The 26,399-nt window shown below is 39.6% G+C and overlaps 1 protein-coding gene and 1 pseudogene across 3 annotated transcripts in view; one reads left to right on the top strand and one right to left on the bottom strand.

The window, feature by feature from the left end:
* The window catches only part of Tmx3 (thioredoxin related transmembrane protein 3), a 65,385-nt gene that overhangs the window by 26,744 nt on the left and 12,242 nt on the right, over positions 1-26,399 (bottom strand). The window contains exons 1-4 of one of the 2 annotated variants that reach the window (XM_006989959.4): positions 9,298-9,555; positions 8,365-8,419; positions 5,378-5,417; positions 3,777-3,900 (exon numbers count right to left, since the gene is read on the bottom strand). In XM_006989959.4, the coding sequence (XP_006990021.1) occupies positions 3,777-3,900; positions 5,378-5,417; positions 8,365-8,419; positions 9,298-9,364 (286 nt within the window). In that variant the 5' untranslated portion in view covers positions 9,365-9,555. Of the gene's footprint in view, positions 1-3,776; positions 3,901-5,377; positions 5,418-8,364; positions 8,420-9,297; positions 9,556-26,399 lie in introns of those variants that run through there. The other variant, XM_076555670.1, reaches the window with a different exon arrangement.
* The window catches only part of LOC102913121 (poly(A) RNA polymerase GLD2 pseudogene), a 92,817-nt pseudogene continuing 75,938 nt past the window's right edge, over positions 9,521-26,399 (top strand). Inside the window, exon 1 of the transcript XR_013046224.1 lies at positions 9,521-9,727. The product of XR_013046224.1 is annotated as a poly(A) RNA polymerase GLD2 pseudogene (transcript). The remainder of the gene's footprint in view (positions 9,728-26,399) is intronic.

Genomic DNA, 26,399 nt, shown 5'->3' with positions numbered 1-26,399 from the left:
ATATTCCAGGTAAGTGCTTTACAGTTGAGGAACATATCTAACCCTTATTTTGGTTACTTTTTCTAATCACAGAACCCCTTTAATAGGGTCACTTAATGAATACAAAATTTAATATATCAAGGGATCAGACACTGCAAGCTTTGAGTTAATGTAAATATCACTGAGGCATCACAGTTTATCTTTAAAATATGTACAATTTAAATGCTTTACATGTACTATATGTATGCATTTTCCCAATGACTTTCTTAATAGTTTCATTTTATTTTCCACTAAATGATTCAAATGATCAATAAATCTACCATTTTTCCAGACTTTTTGGCACTTACTAGTTTGTGTCTCCTTCTCTCTAAAAGGCTATAAGTATTTGCTGGCCAAGTGAAACTTGTTGGCTTTTCAATAATCTCTAAAGACTAGAATATGAGTTCATAAAGTCAGGAAATGAAATATGATTGAGTGAATAAGTGAATGAGTACATCCATAAATAAACATGTGTGAAGAGTAAATATGCACAGCTGCATATGTAATCGAGATGTGACTAGTGACAAGAACTTACTTTAATTGGTTATCACTGAACACACAAACTTCAACATTGTTTTTCTTTAAGATTTATTATTTTATTTTGTTTTTAAGTGTTTTGCCCTCAGGTATGAAGATGTACCATATGTGTACAATGCCTTCAGGAATCAGAGGATGCTGCCAGATCCTCTGAAGCTGGAGTTAAGGATGGTTGTGAGCTACTATGTAAGTGCTGGGAATCAAATCCAAGTCCTCTGCAATTGTAGCAAGTGCTCTTTACCAGAGCCACCTCTCCAACCCCTTCTAACACTGTTAAAAACTAATTCAAACATACCAATCCAAACAAATTATTCTCCCTCTCCTCCACAATGGCCTGTAAGTTATCTTATCTCACTCAGGAATTCCAGCTCTAACAACTCGACTACATTCTAGATCACTGATTCATTAATATCAGTAATCTAAAAGATTGCCAATTTAGATTAGCTGACAGCTTGAACATAAACAAAGAAATAAACATGCTTTGCCATATAGCAGTGGTGATGCTCAGAAAGTAAACTAAGGATTACAGTGCCAATCTATCCCATCTGTAACTTTAGCCTTGCAAATGACTATCAGCATTGTTTTCACGGTTCTGCCACTACCATTCAAGCCTGAACTCCGAGCACCCAACACAGAATAAATACAAAAGTTCACATAGATGACCTTCCTGTATGCATTATTCTTCTCTTTCATCTTATAAGTTTCTACCAAAAACATCTGGATCAAGTCATTTGTGTAGCTGAGAGTTTTCCTGTGTCCCACCTGGTCCGCAGCCACTCAGACCCAAGTAAACATACAGAGGCTTGTATTAATTAAAACTGCTTGGCCATTAGCTCAGGCTAACTACCGACTAACTCTTACATTTAAACTCATCCCATTTCTATTAATCTGTATGTCGCCACATGTCCCATGGCTTTACCTGTGTGCTGTTACATGCTGCTCCCTGGACAGTGGGCTGGCGTCTACCTGACTCAGCCTTCTGTGGCTGAAGTTTTACTGTGTCCTGGCTTGCCAGCAGTTGGGACAAATCTCTCCCACTTGCATCCTCCAAGTAAACACACAGAAGCTTATATTATAATTGCTTGGCCATTAGCTCAGGCCTACCAATGACTAGCTCTTACATTTAAACTCAGCCCATTTCTGTTAATCTGTATGCTGCCACGTGTTCCATGGCTTTACCTGAGTGTCATTACATGCTGTTCCCTGGACTGTGGGCTGGTGCCTAACCTTCAGCCTTCCACTTCCCAGAATTCTCCTTGTCTGCTTATCCTGCCTATACTTCCTGCCTGGCTACTGGCCAATCAGCATTTTATTTATCAACCAATCAGAGCAACACATTCACAGCACATAGAACTTCCTACAGCACATTTACTTTCCCTCAAATGTGTTTTCTCACAATTGACAAATGATAAAATGTACAGCACTTTCATCTGGTAAACTCATTAACAATATGGTACCTTCTGCATCATCACATGCACTAGCCACTGAACCAAATAGTTTTAAGTATGAAACATTATATAATCATCATCACATTATCACTCTGACAGATTCAATAACTAAAATTTGGTTATGTATCCCACCCAAAGCCACAAAATAGGACATAAGAGCTGAGATTAAAAACAATGGGTCTGTCTTGACCCAAAGTACAATCTAGAACATGACTTTCTTAAAAAAAAAAAAAAAGCACAGTAAATAGCAGGGTGTGTTGGTAGTTCATACTTGTAATCCTAGTACCTGGGAGACAGAGGAAGAACACTGGTATGAGTCCAGGGACTTTATAGAATGTTCTAGGCCAGCCTAAACTACAGGGAATTGTTTTGTTGTAAAGAGAGCAAGCATGCATATTGCCACATAACATACTTCTACTTTCATAAGTAAAAGACAAGAGAACCCATCTTATTGGATATGAAGAATTTAACAAGTGTCATCACATCATTCAAACTTCAAAATAGCCAGTAAAAGAAATGTCACAATTAAATGTTTGCCAATAAAGCCAAAGCTTAGGGCCTTTAGAAGCCTTCCCAGTGTCACACACAAAAGCTACAGGCAATGCCAATATTACTTTTTTTGAAGCCATGCTCTTTCCAAGTTGATATGTCATCCCATACTTCTTTAAGTTTAACTGTAGTAGAATATTATTTTAAGGGGTGTTACTTTTGCTTATGTTGCATTTGCTTAACTCTGTGAAGCTGTGTTACTGTGCCTGTGTAAAACACCTGATGGTCTAATAAAGAGCTGAATGGCCAATAGTGAGGCAGGAGAGAGAAATAGGTAGGGCTGGCAGGCAGAGAGGATAAATAGAAGGAGGAATCTGGGAGGAGGAGGACTCCAGGGGCCAGCCACCCAGCTAGCTACACAGCAAGTCACAGAGAAAGGGCAAGATTTACAGAAGAGAGAGACTGGGAAAAGCCCAGAGGCAAAAGGTAGACAGGATAATTTAAATTAAGAAAAGCTGGCTAGAAACTAAGCCAAGTTGAGGTCAGGCATTCATAACTAAGTATAAGCCTCTGTATGTGATTTATTTGGGAACTGGGTGGTGGGCCCCCAAAAACAGCAGAAGCAAACAACAACACTTAACTTCTTTTATTATTTCCCCTAAGACACTTGCTAGTAAAGATTTTCTGAAATGGCAGCTAGTGAACATTTTAGGTTATGGGGATATGTAGTTCTGTCCCAATTCAGTTTTGACAATGGAGCATGAAAATAGATTATATAGCAATAACCAAATGACTGTGGAAATAGTCCAATAATTCTATTTACAAAAACAGGCAGCAGGGCAAGTTTGGCCTATGGGGTGCCATCGTCTCAGCTTCATTTAGTTCTCTGTACCACTCATTAACTTCATTTTCAACTTTCAATATGTTCCTAATCCTCACTTACATTTTTCTAACTCAATTCATCCTTTAAGTGCCTACTTATTTCCATATTATGCTTCCTCAGCTTACACTTACAAACTCAACTTTTCTGTAGTTGCTTCTTATAAGATTATCAATGTGGACTCAACTAGGAGCAAATAATGGTTAATAATGGTTTACATGTCTATGCTATGCTTAAGATTAACACATGCTGTATATTAAAAATTTAATGTCTAATTCATTTAACTCAAAGTATACAGCCTTAACTTTACGTGATAAAACATCTCTTCTCCTACTCACCCTGAATATTGTTATAATTAAAATATTTCCATTATTAAAACAATAAATAATTAACTATGAGCTTACTAGAGTAAGAAGTAGCATCCATCTTTCCAACTTTAACTGGAGAACCAATGCTTTTCATTTCAAGTCCAACTTCATTCCAAATTGGTTCCAGTTTTTTACAATGGCCACACCAGGGTGCATAAAACTACACAAAAAGAAAACACACTAAAATGTTGTACCACTATGAAGCTCAACCATAATATTCAAAGAATTTATTTAAGCAATCTAATATTAATCTATTTCAGACAAGATAGATTTTAAGTGGCAATATAACAAAATAAAATAAAACATATGAATCTAGACCACTTACCTCTTCGGGCGTACCTCAAAACTATTATTTTAGTTTTATTTTAATTGACTATCAATACCTATTTAGAATAGAAGCATGATTGATTCAAAGTCCATAATTCTGTGCAAATGTGTCCATGTTCTACATAAAATAAAACCGCTAAATCAACATGCATGCACCATACCACAATGCAACCTGTATTCATAGAAAATATCTGTTCCTACTACAAAAATTTAACACAGAGGTAGGTACATTTGCTGAGTTCTACTGTTTTCACTCATAGGATTTTGGGTGATCATTGAGAGGTCTGACACAGGGAAAAGTCAGGTTGATTATAACCAAAGCCCTTCCCATTTCAGAATCATTAAACAGAGTTTACTTAGAAACTCAGTTACATGGTATTAACACAATATTTATGTATTTTCATGAAATGAGACTTATTTTTAAATGTGATTCCCTCGAAATGTTCAAACATAAATAAAAGGAGGAAGAATTAAACAAGATTCTCAGGCTCTATTTTCTACTCTCAATAGTAACTAACTCTCTGTTCTCTTGTTCCATTTTGTGGGTTATACTTTATATATGTTAACGCAAATCCCAAATTTAATTTTGCTCAGTATTGGGATAAAAGTATGTTTGGTATTATTGTATATTAAGATAGATCAATCTTATAAAGGAAATGAAGGAACAAGGGTGAAGTCTATACTGAAATCATAACACAATCTCCTTAAGATATAATCCACAACCTCATTATTAAGAAATGGTCCCAGCTTCCTCCTAGAGTGACCCTACTCCCAGCATTTCATCGAAAATAAATTCCTTTGCCAGAAGCTTGAAAGTTCTCAGGGTCATTTAAATATAAAAAATCTAAATAGGGGCAGGAAGATAGCTGAGAGGGTTAAGAGCATGCCACACACTTCTAAGGACCAGAAATTGGATCACCAAAACACAAGTACAACCCTAGGCAGGTAACATGCAACTAAGACTACATATCTTAGTCCACAGGAGGAAGAAACAGGGAATCCCCAGAGCAAGACACCTAACCAAAATAGAGAAAATTTTGAGTTCCATCTGGGATCAGTGAGAGAGCCTGCCTTACATTATACAAGGTGTTGAGCAACTGAAGAAGACACAATATAAACTTTCAGCCTTCACAGGCACAGACATATACCATGCATTCATTCACATAAGTGAATGTACACCTGGAAATACCCATGCATACATACCACATGCACATACATTAGAGGGAAAAAAAAGTAGCAATTTCTGAGAAAACAAACTGGTCTCTTTGCATAGAAGAGACCAAAAATGATATTAAAATTTACATACTCACATCAACAAGCCAAATGTCATCTTTTCGATTATCTTTAAATCTAAAAACAAAAGCAAAAATAAATCTGATTTTGTATTTATGTTCACAAACAACATCCCTACCAATAGTATTTATTACCATAACTAGTATAATTTATTTAAGAATACTGAACTGATCAATATAAGGACCCAAACAAATGCTCTGAATAAAAGTTTCATATGAAATTTTTACTTAGTAATTGCTAAATCTTATCCTATTTAGTAAACATTTTAAGAATTAAAATTGAAAACGGTCCAAAGAATTGAAAAACTCCAATGAAAGAAAGAATATTTGGGGAAAACCACAAATGTAGTCTGCTTCTTTTATCTGGTATTCCACTTGGAACAAGGGGCTTCTCTATTCTGAATAAATAATGGTTTTCACTTCTTTATTACATTAACAAAACAGCAAATGTATTTACATTATGCTTTGTTAGGTGTTACACAAAACCTAGGGATAAGTTAAAATACATAGAAGATGTGTACAGATAAATGTAAATAAATTACCATACATATAACGTCCTTGAGCATCCAGACTTTGTTATCTACAGAAAATCCTGGAACTAATCTCCATGAGTACTAAGGGATGATGATGTATTTCCTAACCTCTTCTCTTCTGTATTCCATTTTACATCCATGCAAAAAATTAATGTTGTGGCCCAAGGTTATTTTTAGAAAAGTCTGCTTACAAGATTGGCCCCTTGTTTGTATTAAGAGTGAGGATTTTAGGAGGAGTCTCATCATTTCCTGGTAAAGAATGCAGTTCTCATAAAATATTTGTGAAAAGCAACAAATCTAGAATTGCTGTACTGGGACCAAAGGTCTGAGATTCATATTCCAGGGTATAATAAACTAGTAAAATGCCATCAGCTAGTTAGGCTTGTCCTTTAACTGTGTATCTTAACACTCACCTAGTCCTGTGGATATGTGTGACATAGCATAGGATTAAATGTATTCCCCTGAATGAGCCCACTATATATAGGCTAATTCAAAACTCCAGGGCCACCATCAAATGCTCCCCTCTTAGACAACCTCAATAGGAAGCAAAATGGCACACATGAGCTCGACAGAGTGGGTCAAGTGAGCACAAGGCATGGGGATGATTAAGTAAACTCAGTGACACATCACTGGCAGTCAGGTCCAGAGGAATATTAAGACGACACAAGGGGTCCAACATGTTCCAATGGTGAGAACAGCATGACTTGAGCTTCAGCAATCTCCCTGTGAGATATCTTCACCGGGATATGAAAAATGGAACTTTTTTTTCATGCCGCTCTGGTGCTTTTTCACAACGGAATTCCCTGCTCAGTCTGGAGTCATGTCTAAATTTTGTGGGTATGAGTGGCAACATCTGCTGGCACTGCTACAAGATACATTTTAGTTTTCTCATTTAGCCAACAAGCAAGGTACTCTATCATTAATATTCCCCAATGGAAGAGCCTTTCAGGTTGAACATCCACATAAGGAGCAAAGTGATTACTAGAAATGAAACTCTCCTTACGTAGAGTTACTATTATTAGAGCAGTGTGAAAAGGTGGCTGATGTTGACATATCCCACAAGACACCATTGAGTTAAATAAAGCTACTTTCTTGTTATCAAAGAGTTTTCCTCAAAATCAGTTTCTATAAACAATTTCAAACATACCGCCAAGGCTCATTACTATGACTATGACCCATGTGATGTTCCATACTTCTGGCTAATTCATCTGAGTACCTGTATTCAAATGATCATATTACTCACTACAGCAATTCAATCACACAGTCAGGTGGCAAGGTGGTTGATGGGGACAAGGAACAAAATTGAAATTAACTGTCTGTAGAAATTGTTCAGTGAGTAAGAGAGTTTTTTGTGCAAGAAAGAGGACTTGGGTTTAGAATATAGCACCCACAACAAAGCTAACACCATGCCTGCAATCTCAGTTTACAGGGGTAGAAACAGGAAGAGTTCTGGGGCTTGCGAGATATTGGCCAGCACCAGGTTTAGTGACAGATCCTATTTCAAGGGAGTAAGATGTAAAGCAGTAAAGCAGAACTTACAGAGTGATGGTCTGTCCTTTGTACATGCATGTAAAGATTGTGCTCACACATGTGCACACATGCTACAAACTACAAACAAATACCTATATATACGCTACACACAAAAAAAAAAAAAACTTGAAGTAACAAGTCCTGATTCATCCACTGTTAATTGTGAAATATATGAGAAAAAAAGGATGGTAACTCCTTGGATGGGAGTTGTTTGTTTCTGTTATGAAAACAGTACCATACAAACATCAGGCAGATGTAATTACACACAGACAGGGAAATCCATCTTACTGATAAGAAGCATAGAAGAAAAGACTTCTGCCTCTCTGTAAGTGGGAAAGTAACTAAGTTAAAGACCTCAACAAGAACATTTTAGTAGTAAAGTATATGAAAAAGGTAAAGCCACCAATAATGATCCAACAAGTAGGCTGGGAGTGCTCGTATATTTATGAGCTTGGTTGGCATGGGAGGTCTGAGTCCTTAACTACAAGTCCCTCCAGAGACTGTACACCAAATCTGGTGTGGGAAAGGCACCCATGTGGCCTGCCAGGGAAAAGATTGTTATCATGTGCCGTCAAGGCAGAAAGACTGACCTCGAATTTTGCAATAAACTTAGACTTCTTACCTATTGTGAGCAAGGTCTTGTGAACAAACCTGTTATACTACAGATTAAACACTGAACTGTGTATGATTAAACAAAAAGAAAGGAAACAATATAGAAGCATTTGCTGGTTTTTCACCTTACAACTATTAGCAAAACTCTCTGGTGCACTCCTCCATTTAGCATGCAAATGGCACTTAAAACAACTGAAACAAATTTGGCAATATGCTAACGTTGGTCACCACTGTACCTATTATTAAAAAGTTAGATTCCTGTGTAGATATTTGGATGTCATTTGAGTTAAATGATGTTAAATAGTATTTAAGACATGTACGTATACTCACGATTCATTTAGATCTTCTACAAATCCTTTACAGACAGCCAGGTCAAGTAAAATAACTGGAAGGACAAAAGGACAAAATGCAGAAGATAAATGATTTATCACTTTGTTTTTATCTTAAGTCTAAATTGCCTATAAAATGTTGGATTTTTTTTTTTTTTACTATTTACCAAAAAGCTCAGCAATGATCCCCTACACGGTGTTAAGTGACACAAAAGCAAAGTAGTTCACCCACTCAGTAAAATTTACAATGCATGTAATCGTACTGCAAAGGGCAAGCACTATGTAGGTGAGTACACAATACTTGTTACTTGTATTGTTCTACATATTTCCACTCCCGTTTTATTTTTCCTTTTCACTAACCTAATTTTCTGGCCTAGAGATAAAAATAATTTCCTTTTTCCTCTAGTAACATTTATCCCCTCGGTACAAAATCTAAATGGATTTTCCCCAAAACTGGGCTTCCGCTCTAACACTTATTACAGGGCAGTGCCTGGCTCACAGAGGGTTCTAAATTGGTGGCCGGCCAAGTCAGGAGTGAACCACCGAGAACCCAAATACTCCATGCTGACAGCTTAAAAGACGATGGGTCTTTCTTCACAACATAGTCTTGGCTATCTGACCAGGGTCTGCCCTTGGGCATCATCCCTTTCTTAGTTTGTGAAAGAAAAGCCTTCCACTGTAACATGACTCAGAACCTACACCAAGTTGGGGCTCAACATCCTTGTCAGTCTATCAGTAGAGTCAAGGAAACTTCCTGATCGCAGAGAGGATAGCAGTACCCTCTTGGCGTGTGACCGCAGAGCCCCACTGAGGAAGCCCGGCCCACCAAGGATTACTGGGTATCCCAGGGACCCTGCGGCGCGGCCCCAACCCAGCTCGGCTCCATCCCCAGCACAACCTCCCACCGCTCCCCACCGCTCCGCTTGCTCCTCACCGGCAGCGCAGAGCGGGAAGGTCGCCCAGCTCCTCCGCCCCGCAGCTCTGGCCATGGAGCGTGGCATGGATCCCGCCAAGAGCGCGAGCAGAGATACAAAAACGCCGGCGCCAGGCACCTGCCTGCCGGAAAGGGAAGCGAAGACGACCCGGCACGCAGAAGAGCTCCAAGCCCGGCCGGGGCGGGGCAGGGTGGGGAGGCCTCCCTCAGACCCCGGTGGCCCAGCGGTTGTAACTTCTGAGCATGCACCGGATGCGACGCATGCGCCTGAGCAGTACGCATGCGCATTCGGGTTCCCACGGCGCCCTCGGAGCTCAGAAGAGGATGGGAATTCGCGCGGGGTACTTCCTGTGAAGGCGCGAGTGTGCCTTGGGACTCTTCCCGGAATGCACGTATGGATTTGTCGGGTGAATTTAGTGCTGGAAGTGAGGTAGGGTCCGACATGCACCCTTGAGTTTTGTCACATTTTTAAAACTTGTCACTTAAGTCCAGGGAACACACTTGTATACTGTGATAGTATATAAGTAAGTGGGAAGTCATGCTTTAAAATAAAAGACTGGATTGTTGAGCTCTGACACCCTCTGTGTTAAAATCTATTTAGAATATTATAAATTGGTTCATTACTATTCCATTATGGATGGGAGAGCTATCAACAGTTTATGGTTGCTCGGATGGGATGTGTGATATTTTCTTAAGTGGTAGGTTGCCATGCTCAGGCAAGCTGCGACAAGACATTGAAACTCAGTGCATCACCACCCCCCCCACCACCACACACACACACACACACACACACACACACACACACACACGAAAGTACATTTAGGTCTTCAAGAAAAGTTTTGATACCACAGGGGGACGATAGAGTCATGAGAAGAATCAAGTTCATCATAAACACGTTTGAAAATGTGAAAGAATGAAAATAAGAGAATTGCTTCTTCTGCAACTTAAAAAAAAAAGTTAACTATATTATCTTGGTTGTGTTTTTACTGTTTTCTGGTTATTTTTGGACCGAAATCCTTACTATAAAATGTTTGTGTTGTAACCTACAACCTTCCCTACAACACAATGATTTATAAAAACAATACACTTTTTATAAGTTGGTCTCTGTGGCAGTCACTGAGTTAGATGAGATGCCTTAAATAGGAATGAGGTACCAGAGGATTTGGGTTAAACCAGTTCTTAGAATTTATGTTATGAAAACAGCATGCAAAGGCAGAGGAGTAGAAGTGGGAAAAAAGGATAAGAAACACATACTTAGCAGAAAAGCATGTGAGAAATGTTTGTAGTAGGACTGATTGTAAATGTTTAAAAGTAGAATATATATGTTGTGTTGTTTTCCTACAGTAAAATACTATATATAACAATTAGAAATGATTGAGACAGGCAGGGTAAGCCCATGTTTGTAATTCCAGTGCCCAAGAACCTGAGCAAGGAAGACTGCTGTGAATTCAAGGTTAGTGTGGGCTACACTGTAGGACCCTGTTCCAAAAGCTAAGAAACAAATACATACAAAACAAAAACGAGTTAACTTTTATGAACTTATTGGATATATACCATAAATGTTGAGCAAGAGAAGTCAAATAAAAAAATGGTACTCGCTCTTTTACTTTCACAATCTCAAAAATAACCAAGAGCTTAACTTAATGCTTTCTGCACTGTCATGAGGACCAGAGTTGAGATACCAACATCCACCATGTAACATGCTCTGTATTCCCTGAATGCCTATAACCAGTCCCTACCCCAACAACTTTAAACAAGTTAACCAAGACTATACAGATAAATATTTTATTGATCTGGTATTACTTATAAAGATTTCACCTTGTGAAAATGAATTTAAATTTCAGTGTTAGGTTTTAAAATATTTGAAACTAAAAATTAAACAAAAACCTATGTTTATTGTTAGTGGAAAGATAAAATATGGAACATTGCTTCTCAAATTTTATAAACACGAGTTACCTTTGTCCAGTTTATATGAGAAATGCCCTTCACAGGCTCATGCATTTGAGCAGTTATTCCTTAACTGGTAGTGCTCTTTTGGGGAAGTTCTAAAACTTGAACATGGGGCCTAGCTGGCTGAAACAGAGCCTTAGGATAAGGACTTCCATGTTTCCATCCACCTGAGCTCTCTGCTTTCTCACTGCTAGTGTAATCAGTTGCCCTATACCTGCCTCTGCCTCAGTACCTTCCCCAGTCATATTGTATATACCCTTTCTAACCATTAAAAAAATAATTCAATTGCTTTTCTCAAGTTTTTTTCCCAGCTATGAAATAGGTAATTAACACAAACTATATGTAGCATAAATTAATAGGATGAACAACTTTATTAAGTTGATATTAAAAATAAAGAAAAAACATTAAAAAATGAAATTGATTTTAGAATTAGCCTTTAGAAAAATTGAAAAATTGATTTAGATTTGAAATCATTCTATAAAGAAAACAGTAGGCTGGGCGGTGGTGGCGCACGCCTTTAATCCCAGCACTCGGGAGGCAGAGGCAGGTGGATCTCTGTGAGTTAGAGGCCAGCCTGGGCTACCAAATGAGTTCCAGGAAAGGCACAAAGCTACACAAGAGAAACCCTGTCTCGAAAAACCAAAAAAAAAAAAAAAAAAAAAAAAAGAGAAGAAAACAGTAGATTCAGTTTCTAAAATGTGCTGATATATTATCCGTTTTTATTTAAAAATCAGTTATTACTGATAATTTTCCAGCAAAACAAAACCAGTAGGAAAAAATTTATCGGGGGTGGTTCACAAGATAAACAAGTCCCATGATCTGAAGGTGAAAACCAGTGGTATAATTCTGAAGCCTAAGAACTCAGGTCAGACAGTAGCAACAGTTCTAGCACATTGTGGATTACAGTTCCATCACCTTTTTGTTTTATCAAAGATGACTGTGAGTGATGCCCATCCACACTGAAAAAAACTGCCTACTTTCCTAAGTTTCTTATTCAGTCAATCTTTTCAGAAATATTTTCATAGACACAGAGTAACATTTTAACACCTTTCTGAAAATGCTTTAATGCAGTAATTTAGCACATGAAAGTAGCTATCAAATTGTTTCATATTTCTTAAGAATAGGAGCAATAGAGAACATTCACCAATTCATACAAGGCCAGTAGAAAGTTAATACAAAACCCAGAAGAGGCAAATGTGAGAAAGAAAATTATACAGATAATTCACTTAAGAGCAAAATAGAAAAGATGTTCTTAAGGAAAGACCATAGGCTCATATATTTGAATGTTTGGCCCCCAGTTGGTGGAATTACTTGGGAAGGATTAGGAGGTATGGCATGTTGGAGGAGGTGTGTCACTAGGGGTAGGCTTTGAGGTTTCAAAAGTCCACACCATTCCCAGTTAGCCCTCTTTCTGCATCATGCTTGTGGTTCAGATGTAAGCTCTCAGCTACTGCTGTGGCATCATGTCTGCCTGCCTGCTGCCATGATCGCCACTGTTACAGTTATGGACTCACCCTCTGAAACTGTAGGCCCCCACTTAACATTTTCTTCTACAAATTGTTTTGGCCATGGTGTATCTTCATAGATATAAAAGTAACTAAAACACACAGAGACCTACAACTGATCAAGGTGCAAAGAATGAGAGACTGTGCAATCCTCATTCCTAAATGGGAGATTTATATCCCACTTCTTCTTTCAGTCCTCAGGTGTCATTACAGAAGTTGGGGAGGAAATACTGTAAGATCAAAAGGTTGAAGATAAACACAAAGAAACAGTGTTTTCCAAACAGGATAGGAAAGTTTTACTGTGAAGTCACAGATGTTGTAATAGCATGCACAAAACCTCTACAAACTTATTCCTGAGAAAATTCCAACATGGAGAGGAGAGGCAAGCATGATGCCCCACCCTGAGCTGTTTGTAGAAGGAGAGTGAGTTTTCTTTAAGTTTGTGACTCCTTGGAGGCCAATCATACTCTAGTGAATGGCCATGCACCCTAGGGTATATGTGTAACACAAATTGGACTTGATGGGTTTAAAGAAATGATACCAAGCTATGAAAGCAGGGAGGTGGTGTGGATCTTGGAGGAGTTTAAAGGATTATGCTGTGTAGCTAGAGTTTTCCTGCCTGGCCCACAGTCAGGACAAATCTCTATCACCTGCCAGTCCCACAGCCGCTCAGACCCAACCAAGTAAACACAGAGACTTATATTGCTTACAAACTGTATGGCCGTGGCAGGCTTCTTGCTAACTGTTCTTATATCTTAAATTAATCCATTTCCATAAATCTATACATTGCCACGTGGCTCATGGCTTACCGGCATCTTCACATGCTGCTTGTCATGGCTGCAGCTGGCAGTGTCTCTGACCCAGCCTTCCACTTCCGAGAATTTTTCTCCGTCTTGTCCCACCTATACTTCCTCCTGCCTGACTACTGGCCAATCAGTGTTTTATTTATTGACCAATCAGAGCAATTTGACATACCATCCCACAGCACTTCTCCTTTTCTCTCTCTTTCTTCCTTCCTTCCTTCCTTCCTTCCTTCCTTCCTTCCTTCCTTCCTTCCTTCCTTCCTTTCTTTCTTTCTTTCTTCCTCTCTCTCTTTCTTTCTTTCTTTCTTTCCTCTCTCTCTCTCTCTTCCTTCCTTCCTTCCTTCCTTCCTTCCTTCCTTCCTTCCTTCCTTCCTTTCTTTCTTTCTTTTTTTAAAGAAGAAGGTTTTAACTTTTACACATCTCCAAAGCCAGCTTGGTGTATTTGGGAATTTGGGCGTAGCTTCTCTTACTACTTCCTGCTGGAGGGGGGCGCTGTATCTTATGGGGACACAAAGAAAATTTTAGGATTATGGAGTAGTGTATTGTCTGAGCCAGTTGCCTTGAAATGGTTCTGGATGTTGGATCATCTGGGCCTTGGTGTCATCAGAGACCTTTCAGGGGGTCTTGGCTGGTCAAACCTGATGTATCTTAATCTGGAACAAATCCATAGCCTCTGGCTTTCTGTGGAAACAAAAGCAGAGCCTCCTTTCCAAAGCACCATGTCCTTATATCCAAATTTTGAAGTCAAGGTACCTTTAAAATACACATTTTGGCATAACTCAACAGCTTTTTCAATCAAATGTTTTTCTTCAGTTACGACTTTCAAAGAGAACATAATCCAGATTCTCTGTATGGTAGCCATCTTTATGTGGCTTATTTTTTATATTATCTTGAGCCTATTGCTTTAAACTGCAGCATTCCAAGACTGAAACAGCGCTATGGCTGCTGGCTCTGCCCACCTCAGCTTCCTAACATGGCAGTGGTACATTTTTCGCCAGCTCTGGGAGCCACCAACTCTCAGAAATAGTGGATCTATGCTTCTATCAAAGCAGTGTGTAGCCCAGAAACTTCTTTTTTTGTTTTGTACTAGCAAAGGCTAAATCACCACACAGCTTAATGTGCCACTTGCAGAGGCCTCATTCCCGCCATACTGCAGGTTGAGCGCACACACCAGGAACCTGCCATAGTAGCTCAAACATGCATGCTACTGCTAGCTTGAAAGAGACAAGTAGGAACTGTTTTTTAGCTCCGTTTTAGAATCCTTTTACTCAGGTTTTAGGTGGAAACTCTTGCCAACACATTGGGCACCATTTGTAGCTAGAGAGTTTTCTCTCCGGGTCCCGCCAAACCCTGGCAGTCCGACAGCCCACTTATAAAATAAACACACAGACGCTTACATTATTTAAACTGTTTGGCCTAATGGCTCAGGCTTCTAGCTAACTGTTCTTATATCTTAAATTAATCCATTTCTATAAATCTATACCTTGCCACGTGTCTCATGGCTTACCGGCATCTTCACATGCTGCTTGTCATGGCTGCAGCTAGCAGTGTCTCTGACCCAGCCTTCCACTTCCCAGAATTCTTCTCCTCCTTGTCCCACCTATACTTCCTCCTGCCTGACTATTGGCCAATCAGTATTTTATTTATTGACCAATCAGAGCAATTTGACATACAGACCATCCCACAGCAATACTGTATCCTGTGCTACTTGGGTTCTGTAACCCTGGCCAGGGTCAGCAAAGGAATGAAAAAGACAGAAACACAAACACACATGCAATGAAGCTGGCATTAGGTAAGGGTTCTCTAACCCCTATGGCCAGAACCTGGAACCTCAGCCTGTTCATTAAGTGCAGCACAAGGAGAGGGGTTAGGTAGTCTTGATAGGACATTTCAGTATACTGGCAGTATCAGGTAGTAAACATCCAGAGGAAGCTTCAGTTGCTGGTCTTTGCACACACTGATCAATCATTCTTAACCACTCTTGAGGGAAGTGTTGCCATCCCTCTTGAGCCTGGCACATATGAGTAACAGCTTTGAAAATTTATGATGGGTCTATTGGTCTTGGAGCCCTCAATGGGCTGGACTCATGTCAAATCACACATTTCCTCAGGACTTCACTCACTCAGGACTTCCTTAGGAACCTAAAGGAGGGCCTGAAATGATCAAAATACATTGTTTGAAATTCTCAAGGAGTTAATATAAAGAGAAAAGATAATGCTAATAAACTAAATAACAGTGAAATGCTGGTGTAGTGGTAGTTGCCAGGCTATATAGTTTGGAATAGTACATATTCTGGAGTCAGCTACAGATAAAAAACATTTACTTCAAGAATTATATCAGGTTTATGAAAAATACAGTTCTTCTTTTCAGCCCTGACATAAGTTAAATTCAGTTCAGACTCTCCTTCAGTTGAGCCTAATTTAGCAGTGTGAAAATTGAAAGCAAGTTCATTTAAGTTGCTGCTTGCAGAATTAGCAAGAGTCAAAGTAAGTTCATACTCTCTTTGGTTGAGCCTTGAAGTCTCCAACTTTCAAATGGAACCCCAACCAAAGAGACCTAGACATCTTTTGAAGAGGCAGCTAACACTGTCAGTTACACCACAACGTAGACCATCCACAAATGAGAAGTTGCCAATGAAAGACATGAAAGAATTATTCTATTGAAGTCATTTTGCAAAAATGCTATAGACATGGTGTTCATGAACCTCTGCTAAAATAACTCCTGAGAAATTTACATAAATAATTTATATCTAAGTTGAGCCCTAATAAGTTAGTAAACGTGTAACTGTACCACCCTGTGTCCTTCATTGGCTGCTGTCTTTGTGGTTTGTCCAATGAGAAGTACAATATACAAGGATGACTGACCCATGCTGCTTTCCTTTTTATTCAAATTGTCTATTGAAGAATCAAAAATTTCTCCCATGCAAAATGTACTGGACTGGCATGATGGTGAAATAAATCTCTGTGGCGTGCCCCTCGGGGCAATGATGGATTTTGGATAAAATAATCCACCAATTCTAACCCCACACATAATTTTGTTCTTTTAATTAGAAGAGGGCACAGGAATAGTTTTGAATTTTATTCCAGATTCCATACATATCAGATTTCAAGATAATGAAAAGGCTATAGTTACAGATGAAAGAGGAAGATCAAAAAGAAAAGGAAGAGGAAGGGGTGGGAAGAACTGAAATGTAAGAATTTAGGATGGAATGTTGTGGAAATTTTTACTTCAAGTAGCACACAAAAGAAGGAATTGGCAGATTGCCCACCAAAACCTTGAGGCAATCTTATATGAAGTCAGTGAAAATTTATAGCATCCCTTCAACTTCCCGGCATGTAAAAAAATACCTAAACAGAGATCTTAACTTGCCCAATATTAGTAGAATTTCAGAAAGAGAGAAGTTTATAATGAACCTCCAATGTGGAATTCTTAAATGATTCTATTTAGTACTTAAATGATTTTATTTAGTACAAAGGCTAAAAGTACTATTTGTTTTTTGTTGGTGAAATTTAAACAGCTCACATTTGTGATTTCTACAGATTAGAAAGCCAAAGAAACTAGCAAGGCCTGTGGGTTCACAGAAACAAAATCAGGGTGTAAGAAACCCAGCTTTTTTCAGGAGGTTCCACAAAATAATGTGCTTCCAGACTTCTCCAAGTTGCCAGTGAAGTTCTCTTCCCTGAGGGTATAGAACTGAGGGCCTTGCTTCTTTAATGGCTGTTAGAGGGTACTAGTTCTCAGCTTCTAGAGACACATTCAGATCTAAAATATAAATGCAGTCAGACTAAGATGTAGCCAGAAGTTTTCTCTGGTTCCTCCTGGACCTGAGGTCTCATGTTTCTCTGGTCCCACCCCATGGTCCTGTAGCCATTTATAAAATAACCACTCAGAGGCTTAATATTATTTAATATGTCAGGCCTCTTGCTAGCTAGCTCTTATATCTTAAATTAAACCATTTCTATTAACCTATGTTTTGCCACATGTTCCCTGGCTTTACCAGTCTACTGGCATGTTGCTCTTTAGACTTCAGGCTGGTGTCTCCAGATTCTGTCTTTCTCTTTGCTGTCTCTCTCCTTGGATTTCCCACCTGCCTGTAAGCTGCCTTGCCATAGGCCAAAGCAGCTTATTTATTAACCATTGGGAACAACATATACTCACAGTGTACAGAAAGACGTCCCCCAGCACTAAGATTCTTTTATATATTTAATACTGAATTCTAAGTAGGCTCTTGAGTGCATGATTCAGAAAAGATTCCAGGCTGTCATTACAATAAGCGAGATGCCTATACATTTAGAAAATATGAAAATTTTAAAATATTATCACTATTTTCTTTTTAGTAATTTTTAAATACTTATTTCTAGGTCACTCTGGACTTGAAGATGCTAATCAAAATTTGAGAGGGATCCCAGGGAAATAACTTAGATTTTAATCCAATGTCCTGAAGAAACACTTTAAGCCTCATTTCTTGTAATTTTTTTCCATAATCTTCGTTTTCTCTATCCATATAAGTTTACAAGTTTATGCAAATCAAGTAGCTGGCTAACACATTACTGATCAACAGTGCTAAAATTTTATGATCTTTTCTTCTAAATGTTAAGAGCTTATAAACATATAATAGGTCATTCATATTTTTGAAAGTAAGTTCATACTAGTTTAAAATGATAGCTGATTGTAATTGTCTTATATATTTTATCTGGATAGAAAGCACAGGGATGGAGTAATTCTGTTGAGCCACATTATATATACCATCTAAGTGATACATACAATGCTGAGTGACTGTTCTTTATTGGTGGAATAAATGTATGGACATACCACAAGGACTGAGTAATAAGATTTCCTAGGAAATGTTCTGATCTCCCTAGCTTCTTCAATATATATCTTTTTTTATTCACAGCATTGACTCAAAACCACAGGAAACTCAATATATTTGTGTTATCCACAGACACCATTGCACGTGTGATGCCCATATTATCACAGTCCAAGCCCTATAATTTGTTTTCTATGTTCTCTCTTACTTTAATTCTGTTAACTCTTTAAAGAAAACCTTAGCTTCTTATATAAGAACTAACACATTTTCTTAGATTATTTTTTCATTGATCTAGACTTACCTATCTTTCCAAAAAATCTTGAGCTCCTTTTCTTGGAAAATTAATTTTAGGAGCTATGCAAGTGAGTTCCCTTTATAAATTAGGTTGGACCATTTAAAATGTCATTGAATCTAGATTATTGCAGTGGACATGGAGATGAACAATTATATTATTTACATTAGTAACCATTCATTCCTGTATTGATTACATATTAGATAGTGGGTGTATAGTCTGCTAGAGAATATTGCTAATTCAGGTATGTGCTAATTGTTAAATGGATTTGGAGGGATGCTTTTCAAATGCTCTTCAAATTTTGAAATTTCAGTACATTTAATAAAAGCATAGACTATTAAAATCAGTACAGCTCAAAACTTTCTAAGAAAACTTTTATACTTACTATAAAACTGTGATTATATCTAATATTAAAGAAAAGTAAACATATTCAGATGCCTTAGAATCAACTAAATACTTCTCAAAAAATAAAAGTAACTTTCAGATTATCAGTCACCTAGTTTTACTATTTTAAGATATTTCTGAGAAACATTTTCCTTTAAATAGTCATTAAGGTTTTCTACTTTCACTTTCCTAGGCACAATTAAATATTTCATTTCTCCTGATTCCCCTAAGGTATATGGGTCTTTGGGACGAACTTTCTGTCAATAGTTGTAAACAAGACACAACAATCAGTTGTAGGGTAGGATAATCAAGAGTCAGTGTGTGTTTCCTACAGATGTTCCTCTGTTTTCAAGGAGAAACTTGAGAGTTAAGTTGTAAATGGTGAAGGTACAAGGAGTTACCCTCTATGTCCTTTCTTCACCAACTGAGGGAACAATCCATAAAAAGTCTACCTGAGCTATTTAGTATTGAGATATTCCTTTACACTTTGGCATTGTATTCAATATGGCTTTAGGTAAAGAATGAGGTGTGGAACTTCTCTCCATGGAGATTTGACATATATTCAGAGGCCAGGGCTAGGCCTTCACCATTCTAAGAACCTATATGTTCCAGTTTCCAGTTTCCAAGGTCTCCCAGGCTGTGAAAGGCAGCCCTCTGAAGAGGTTTGCATTGAGCCCAGTGATAAATATAGAGCAGACCTTGGGTTTGTAGGGTCTACTCAGGGATGCTCCTCCATCTCAACCCATGCTCCATCTGAGGCTACACTTCAGACAGCACTGAAGATGGTTACTTGGGCCCAGGCCTAGACTTCCTCCTAGCAACAATAGGTGATGGGGGGGGGGGTCAGTGAAACCTCACTGAAGTCTGCAAAGTACACAGTCTAAGGCCTCAATTATCCCCTAACTCCTCACCTAGATTCAGCGAGGCCACAAACAGTCACCCAAGGGGATATTTGCCTGAGTTTTAGCTGGCTTCTCCTCTTCCCAACCAGAATATATTGTCATGTCACTTCCCAGCAGGACATATGAGTAGTTAACATATATAAACCCCACCATTTGTAATGCTGAGGAGATTAAGAATAGGACACAATTAAGGTTACTAAACAGATATTTTCTGAATCCTGTCTCAAACAGACAGAGCTTTTTTTTATCCTGCTCCCTCTACCCAAACCAGAGAATCCTAGAACCTGGACACAGCCAGCTTGGATGCTAGGGTTTATGTTGGACAGGAGATGTAGGCCCTGAGACTAAGGCATGAGACCTGAGAAACTTTTTCTATTTGATGCCATCTTAGTTATTTGAATGTGAACATCCATAAAATGGGATAACTAATTTCAATGAAATACACTGATTCCTAAAAGATATCTTGATCTCTGTGTGCCAAACAGCACCAACAGTATATTGTGAGTATCCTGTGTTTGGGATATTTTTAGTACTTCTATGGAGGATCCGACAAATGGCCCAAGTAATAGTAACTATATCTTGAAATCTTATTCTTCTTCAAGGATGTTTTGTATTTCTCAAAGGCTTTTTACCAAGTGACATTCAAGTTATTTGTGCTATAACCCTCACTGACCACAGATAATATGGCATCATCTCCATCTAAATTTTTCTCTTAAATTTCAGGATATCATGTATGGTGGTTTGAATAGGTGTGGCCTCAATTGAATGCTTGGTCCACATGAGTGGTACTATTAGGAGGTATGGCCTTGTTGAAGTAGGTGTGACCTTGTTGGAGGAAGTGAGTCGCTGTGGGGTCTTATGTGCTCAAGTTACACACAGTGTTGCACACAGTCTCCTGCTGCTGCCTGTGGGTCAAGATGTAGAACTCTCAGCTCCTTCTCTAGCACCATGTTTTCCTGCATGCTGCCATGTTCTCTGCCATGATGATTATGTGGACTAAACCTCTGAACTGTAAGCCAGCCCCAATTAATTGTTTTCCTTTATAAGATTTGCCTTGGTGTTGTTCAAATCTTAGATGGTCTTTTAATAAAAAAAAAAAAAGAAAAGAAAGAAAGAAAGAAAAAACCCAGAGCCAGATATTTGGGTGAAAGCTGAATGATCAGAGAAGAGCAAGCCAGCCACAAGTTCTTACCTGTATAGGAAATCCTCAGTCCTTAGAGCATGAGTTCCTGATTCCTCACACCTTATATGCCTTTCTGTGTCTTGCCATATTACTTTCTGGGATTAAAGGTGTGTGTCACTACTGCCTGTCTCTGTTTCTCTCATGTAGCCCAGTGTGGCTTTGAATTCACAAAGATTCAGACAGAGCTCTGCCTCCCAAGTGATAGGATTTAAGGTGTGTGCCACCACTGCCTGACTTCTGTGTCTAATTTAGTGTCTGGCTCTGTCTTCTGATCCCCAGGTAAGCTTTATTGGGGTACACAATATATCACCACACCTTGGGCATGGTGTGTCTTCACAGCAATAGAAACCCTAACTAAGACATCATGGTTCCCACAACTATAGATATCAATCTGTATTTTGAGTCATCTTTGCAATGTCAATTACAAGGTTATAGATCAGGCCTTGCCAGTTGAATAACACATGATGGCATGGGGCTGTGCTTTTAATTATTTGACCATAACCCTCTTACAGATTGAATAAATAATGTAGGGGCAAAAATAAGGCATGCAATTTATAAAAATAACTACAGAGGAAAAATGTAAGAACTGAGGGAAAGGTGTAGAGGGCCAGAGAAAATCACAGGCTCAACATACCCTGTTTATGATCTATGGTTGATATACTGTTCACCCCAATAAACTTACGGGGGGGGGGGTCAGAGACAGAACAGCCACTATATTAAACATAGGTTTAGGCAGTGGGTAGCACACACCTTTAAACCTAGCATTCCAGAGGCAGAGAGATCTGTCTGGATCTCTGTGAGTTCAAAGCCACACTGGAAATAGCCAGGCATGGTGACACACGCCTTTAATCCCAGGAAATGATGACAGGAAGCAGAAAGGTATGTAAGGCGTGAGGACCAGGAACTAGAGTCTGATCCATTCAGATGAGGACTCAGAGGCTTTCAGTCTGAGGAAACAAGATCAGCTGAGGAATTGGCAAGGTGAGATTGGATGTGCCTTGTTCTGTCTCTGTTCTTTCAGGGTTCACCCCAATATCTGGCTCCTGTGTTTTTTATTAATTCATCTTACAATGATCCTTATGTGAATTCCCAAGTATTGCAAAACTTAAGTAACTTGACATGGTATCAAAGCAAGCAGGTGATCTCACACAGGGCAAGAGACAAGGAGGGATGCAAACTTTGTCTTTGTAATGGAGTTTAAGAACACAGCTCTAGAATTTACAGTAAGTGTGGCTTACCAAGAACCATACAGAAAAAAAAGAAAAAGAAGAGGGAAAAAATATGAATTGAGGCAGGTAAGGTTGAAGCACTGGGCCACCTTAAGCAAACAATGAGCTGTGACATGCACAACAAGTGCTCTGGTCAGAGGAAACCTGGCCCATAAGCTCCAAACCAAAAAATGATGATGTGCAACCCAGGGCCAACTGCTGTGGGATGATCTGTATGTCAAATTACTCTGATTGGTCAATAAATAAAACACTGATTGGCCAGTGGCTAGGCAGGAAGTATAGGCGGGACTAACAGAGAGGAGAAAAAAAAGAACAGGAAGGTGGAAGGAGTCACTGCCAGCTGCCGCCATGCATGTGAAGACAAGATGCTGGTAAGCCATGAGCCACGTGGCAAGGTATAGATTTATGGAAATGGATTAATTTAAGATATAAGAACAGTTAGCAAGAAGCCTGCCACGGCCATGCAGTTTGTAAGTAATATGTCTCTGTGTTTACTTGGTTGGGTCTGAGTAGTTGTGGGACTGGCGGGTGATAGAGATTTGTCATGACTGTGGGCAAGGCAGGAAAACTCTAGCTACACACTACAGAGGAGGTACTCTAGTCCTTTAATGACCATTTTGTGGAACAAAAATGTTCCTCACTTTCCCTCATCTCTTTCCTGCCTTATGAGGAACATACCTCAGACGGGGAAGAGAACACTTCACAGACAGATCCACCTCCCCACAAGAAACTACCCAGGAAATCTGTCCTTAAGGATGATGAACCATGATGTACTATTTATCCCTGGGGTGTCTTACAGGATACCTCCCTAATCTCTGCTTCCCATTGCCCCTCAGGGATAACTGAGACCACCACACCTCAGCTTAAATTCTCTGGTTATCATCCAACAAATCCTTTTGCATTTCCAGTTAATGTTGGCACCATTGCAGTGGTTCCTACCCCTCTAGCCGATCTTTCCTTGATCCATAAAGCTGCCAGTGAGTCAGGCCCCAATTCCCCATATTTTGAGCAAGTACTGCGACAGTGGGCAATGCACTTTCAAACCTGTTATGACTGCTATCATTTGATGAAAGCAGTGCTTGAACCCACCATTTTTCATAACTAATGGGCAGCCTATGATAATCAAGCTGAAGTACAGGCATGCCTCAATATACAATATAATGTTGCTATTTCCCTAGAGATGCTGACTGGCTGGGGCCAATATGTTAATCTTGTGACTCAAGCCCAAATTGGCCTGCATGCCTATTTTCAGCAGGTTTCTGAACTTGTAAGTAAAGCCTTGAAATCCTGCACTCCAAGAGATCTGACTGCCTACTTCCATAATATGATACAACAGCCTGGGGAATTGTTTACTGACTTCGTAGCCCAAGTCAATGAGGCAGTGGAGAAACAGGTGGATCCTGGCCCAACCAGGGAGATGCTCATTATACAATGTGGGAAGGGCTCAATGCCCTTACCTGCCATGCAATTGTGGTGGTGCGTAATGAGGACATTCATAAATAGGTGATTGCTACTCATGATCTCAACCATGGGCAGGGTCCATAGCAGCCCTTACTGCCTCTGTCAACCCGCTATTAGCTTACAAAGATAATGATTATGGACCCACCTAACCATTCTTGTTGGGGCTGTGGTCAGTCATATGCCCTTTGTAGAGACTACCCTAAAGACTTACCCAAGACCCAAATGCCCCAAATGCCAAAAAGATTTTCATTAGGCGTGTGATTGTAGAAGCTCTCCCCAGTTGCCTTTAAACTTAAAGAGGGGCACCCCTCAGCCTGGCAAACAAGAGGAGATCCCCTAAAACCAAAGGTTTTCTGTATCCTCCCTATATTTCCTCATTCTCCCATGATGACTATTTATCTGGATGGCAGACCCACCAATGGTTTGGTAGATACTGGGGCAGAAGCCACTGTAATATCTCTTGATGCCTGAAAGGACCAAGCAGATACCATAACAGGCTGCTCAGTCTTCTCTCAGAGATCAGTCCTCAATTTCAGTTTCCTGAGACTTAAACAAGCAGTTTCTGGGAGGGCTATGAATAAAAGACATAGTCCTTGCACTAGCTCACTTTCTGCACGAACTCTGACTGCTCAAAGTTCAGCCAGTTGTTTACTGTCTGGGACCCCTCACCAACTTAGAGCTGTTTGTGAGTCAAGGACAGAGCCTGGACCACTGAGCCAGCCCCCATAGTCAGTACGTGCTAGGCCAGCCAGCCCCCATGGCAACTCAAGGACAAAGCCTGGGACTTGTCCCAGACAGCCCCCAAAATGATAATTGTAACTCCCAACCAGTAAATTTAAAGGTTACATACCCTCACCCAATTAAAAGAGAACAGATAAGAATAAAAATAAGAATAAACCAATCACAGTTGCACCCAAGACAAACCCCCAACCACCCTGAAGGGCTTGTGATTTTTGCCTTTAAATAGCTAGCCTCACAAAGAAAGAGCAACTCCTCCCTGCCTCACTGTATTGGGTGTAGGAATGAGTTCCCTGTCTAGACTTGTATCTATAGAATAAACCTTGCTGTTGCATTCTGGACATCCACGGTCTTCAGTGGTCTCTTTGGGGTGGCAATCTGGGCATAACAATGCTCAGGCCTTCCCACATTGGAAACTTAAAAATCGCCCAACCATTACTAGGATAGGAGGGGGTAAGCCTTCTAAAACAACCATTCACACGGTTCACTGGAAGGACCTCAATGCAATCAGGGGCGATTCTGCCCTGTTATAGCTGAAGCACTCTGTACTCTTTGGGGTCACAATCTATTAGAGGAAATGGGGGCTATGCTTACCACAAATGATAAGGCCATTATGAGGATATAGAAACATATATGACAGGTCAATCTGGTAGAAATTCTAGCCTTCACTCCCAATTCTAAGGGCTACTGCCCCCCCCCCAGATATAAATATTCCAAGGCCCATACCATTAAATTGGACATCACAGAAGCCTGTGTGGGTAAACCAATGGCCTATTATAGAACCTAGACTACCAGCATTGAGAGAGTTAATTGAAGAGCAGTTGTCACCGGGCCATATTGAACCTTTCTGCAGTAGGTTTAACACCCCCATTTTTGTAATTAAGAAAAAGTCAGGAAAATTTTGCCTTCTGCAAGACTTAAGACAAATGAATGCACAAATGGAAAAGATGGGCCCCCCTTAAGCAGGGCTACTGCACCCAGGTGTTATTCCACCAGGATGGTATATTCTTGTAATTGATATTAAAGATTGATTTTTCTTAATACCACTGGCTCCAGAGGACAGAGAGCCCTGTGTTCACTGTCTGGGAGCCCAATGTTCAAAAGCCTGCTTCCCATTATTACTGGAAGGTTATGAAAAACAGTCCAGTCATCTGCCAGTTGTATGTTCAAAAGACCTTAGCTAGGGTCCCCAGTAAGGTATTAATGATCCACTATATGGATGATATCCTGTTGGCCCACCTGAAGAGACAGAGACTTCAGGAGTTATTGCCCCAGCTCCTTGAGGACTTAGGAGTCCTTTGCCTCAAGGTGGCCCCAGAAAAGAAACAATGGCTATCCCCATTTGCTTTTTTGGGCTACCAAATCAGCCAAGCCATCCAATCTCTCAGTGCCTCTATAATAATACAAGAGTCCTACTCCCTTACAGACCTCCAGGAACTTTGTGGCACCATTAATTGGCTCAATTTCTCCCAATTCCTGATGAAAACATGAGATAATTGTTTTCCCTTCTCAAGGAGAATTCTTCCCCCTCTGCAAATGTATGATTGACAGGGGCCAGAGATCTCTTAAAGAGGGCTAGTGAACTTGCCTATAATGCCTCTTTGAGGAAACATGATCCAAAGGCTCCCCTGATAGTTCTAGTCCTTTGGACTAAAGGCAGCATACTGGGAGCACTGTGGCAATCAGGCTCCCTAATCTGGGTATATCTGTCACATTCTGAATTATCCAGTATCACCTTGAAGTTTGTTATTACCTTTGAGATAGGCATTAAAGCAAGAGCAACTGCTAGGGGAATCATGGGCCATGAACCAGACAAGATTGTCCTCCCCTTCCCTGTCCAAAATACCC

Source organism: Peromyscus maniculatus, chromosome 19 (assembly GCF_049852395.1).
Source record: "Peromyscus maniculatus bairdii isolate BWxNUB_F1_BW_parent chromosome 19, HU_Pman_BW_mat_3.1, whole genome shotgun sequence".
NCBI lineage: Eukaryota > Metazoa > Chordata > Mammalia > Rodentia > Cricetidae > Peromyscus > Peromyscus maniculatus.
Note: the sequence above shows the minus strand (reverse complement) of the source record. Positions and strands in the feature narration are given on the sequence as shown.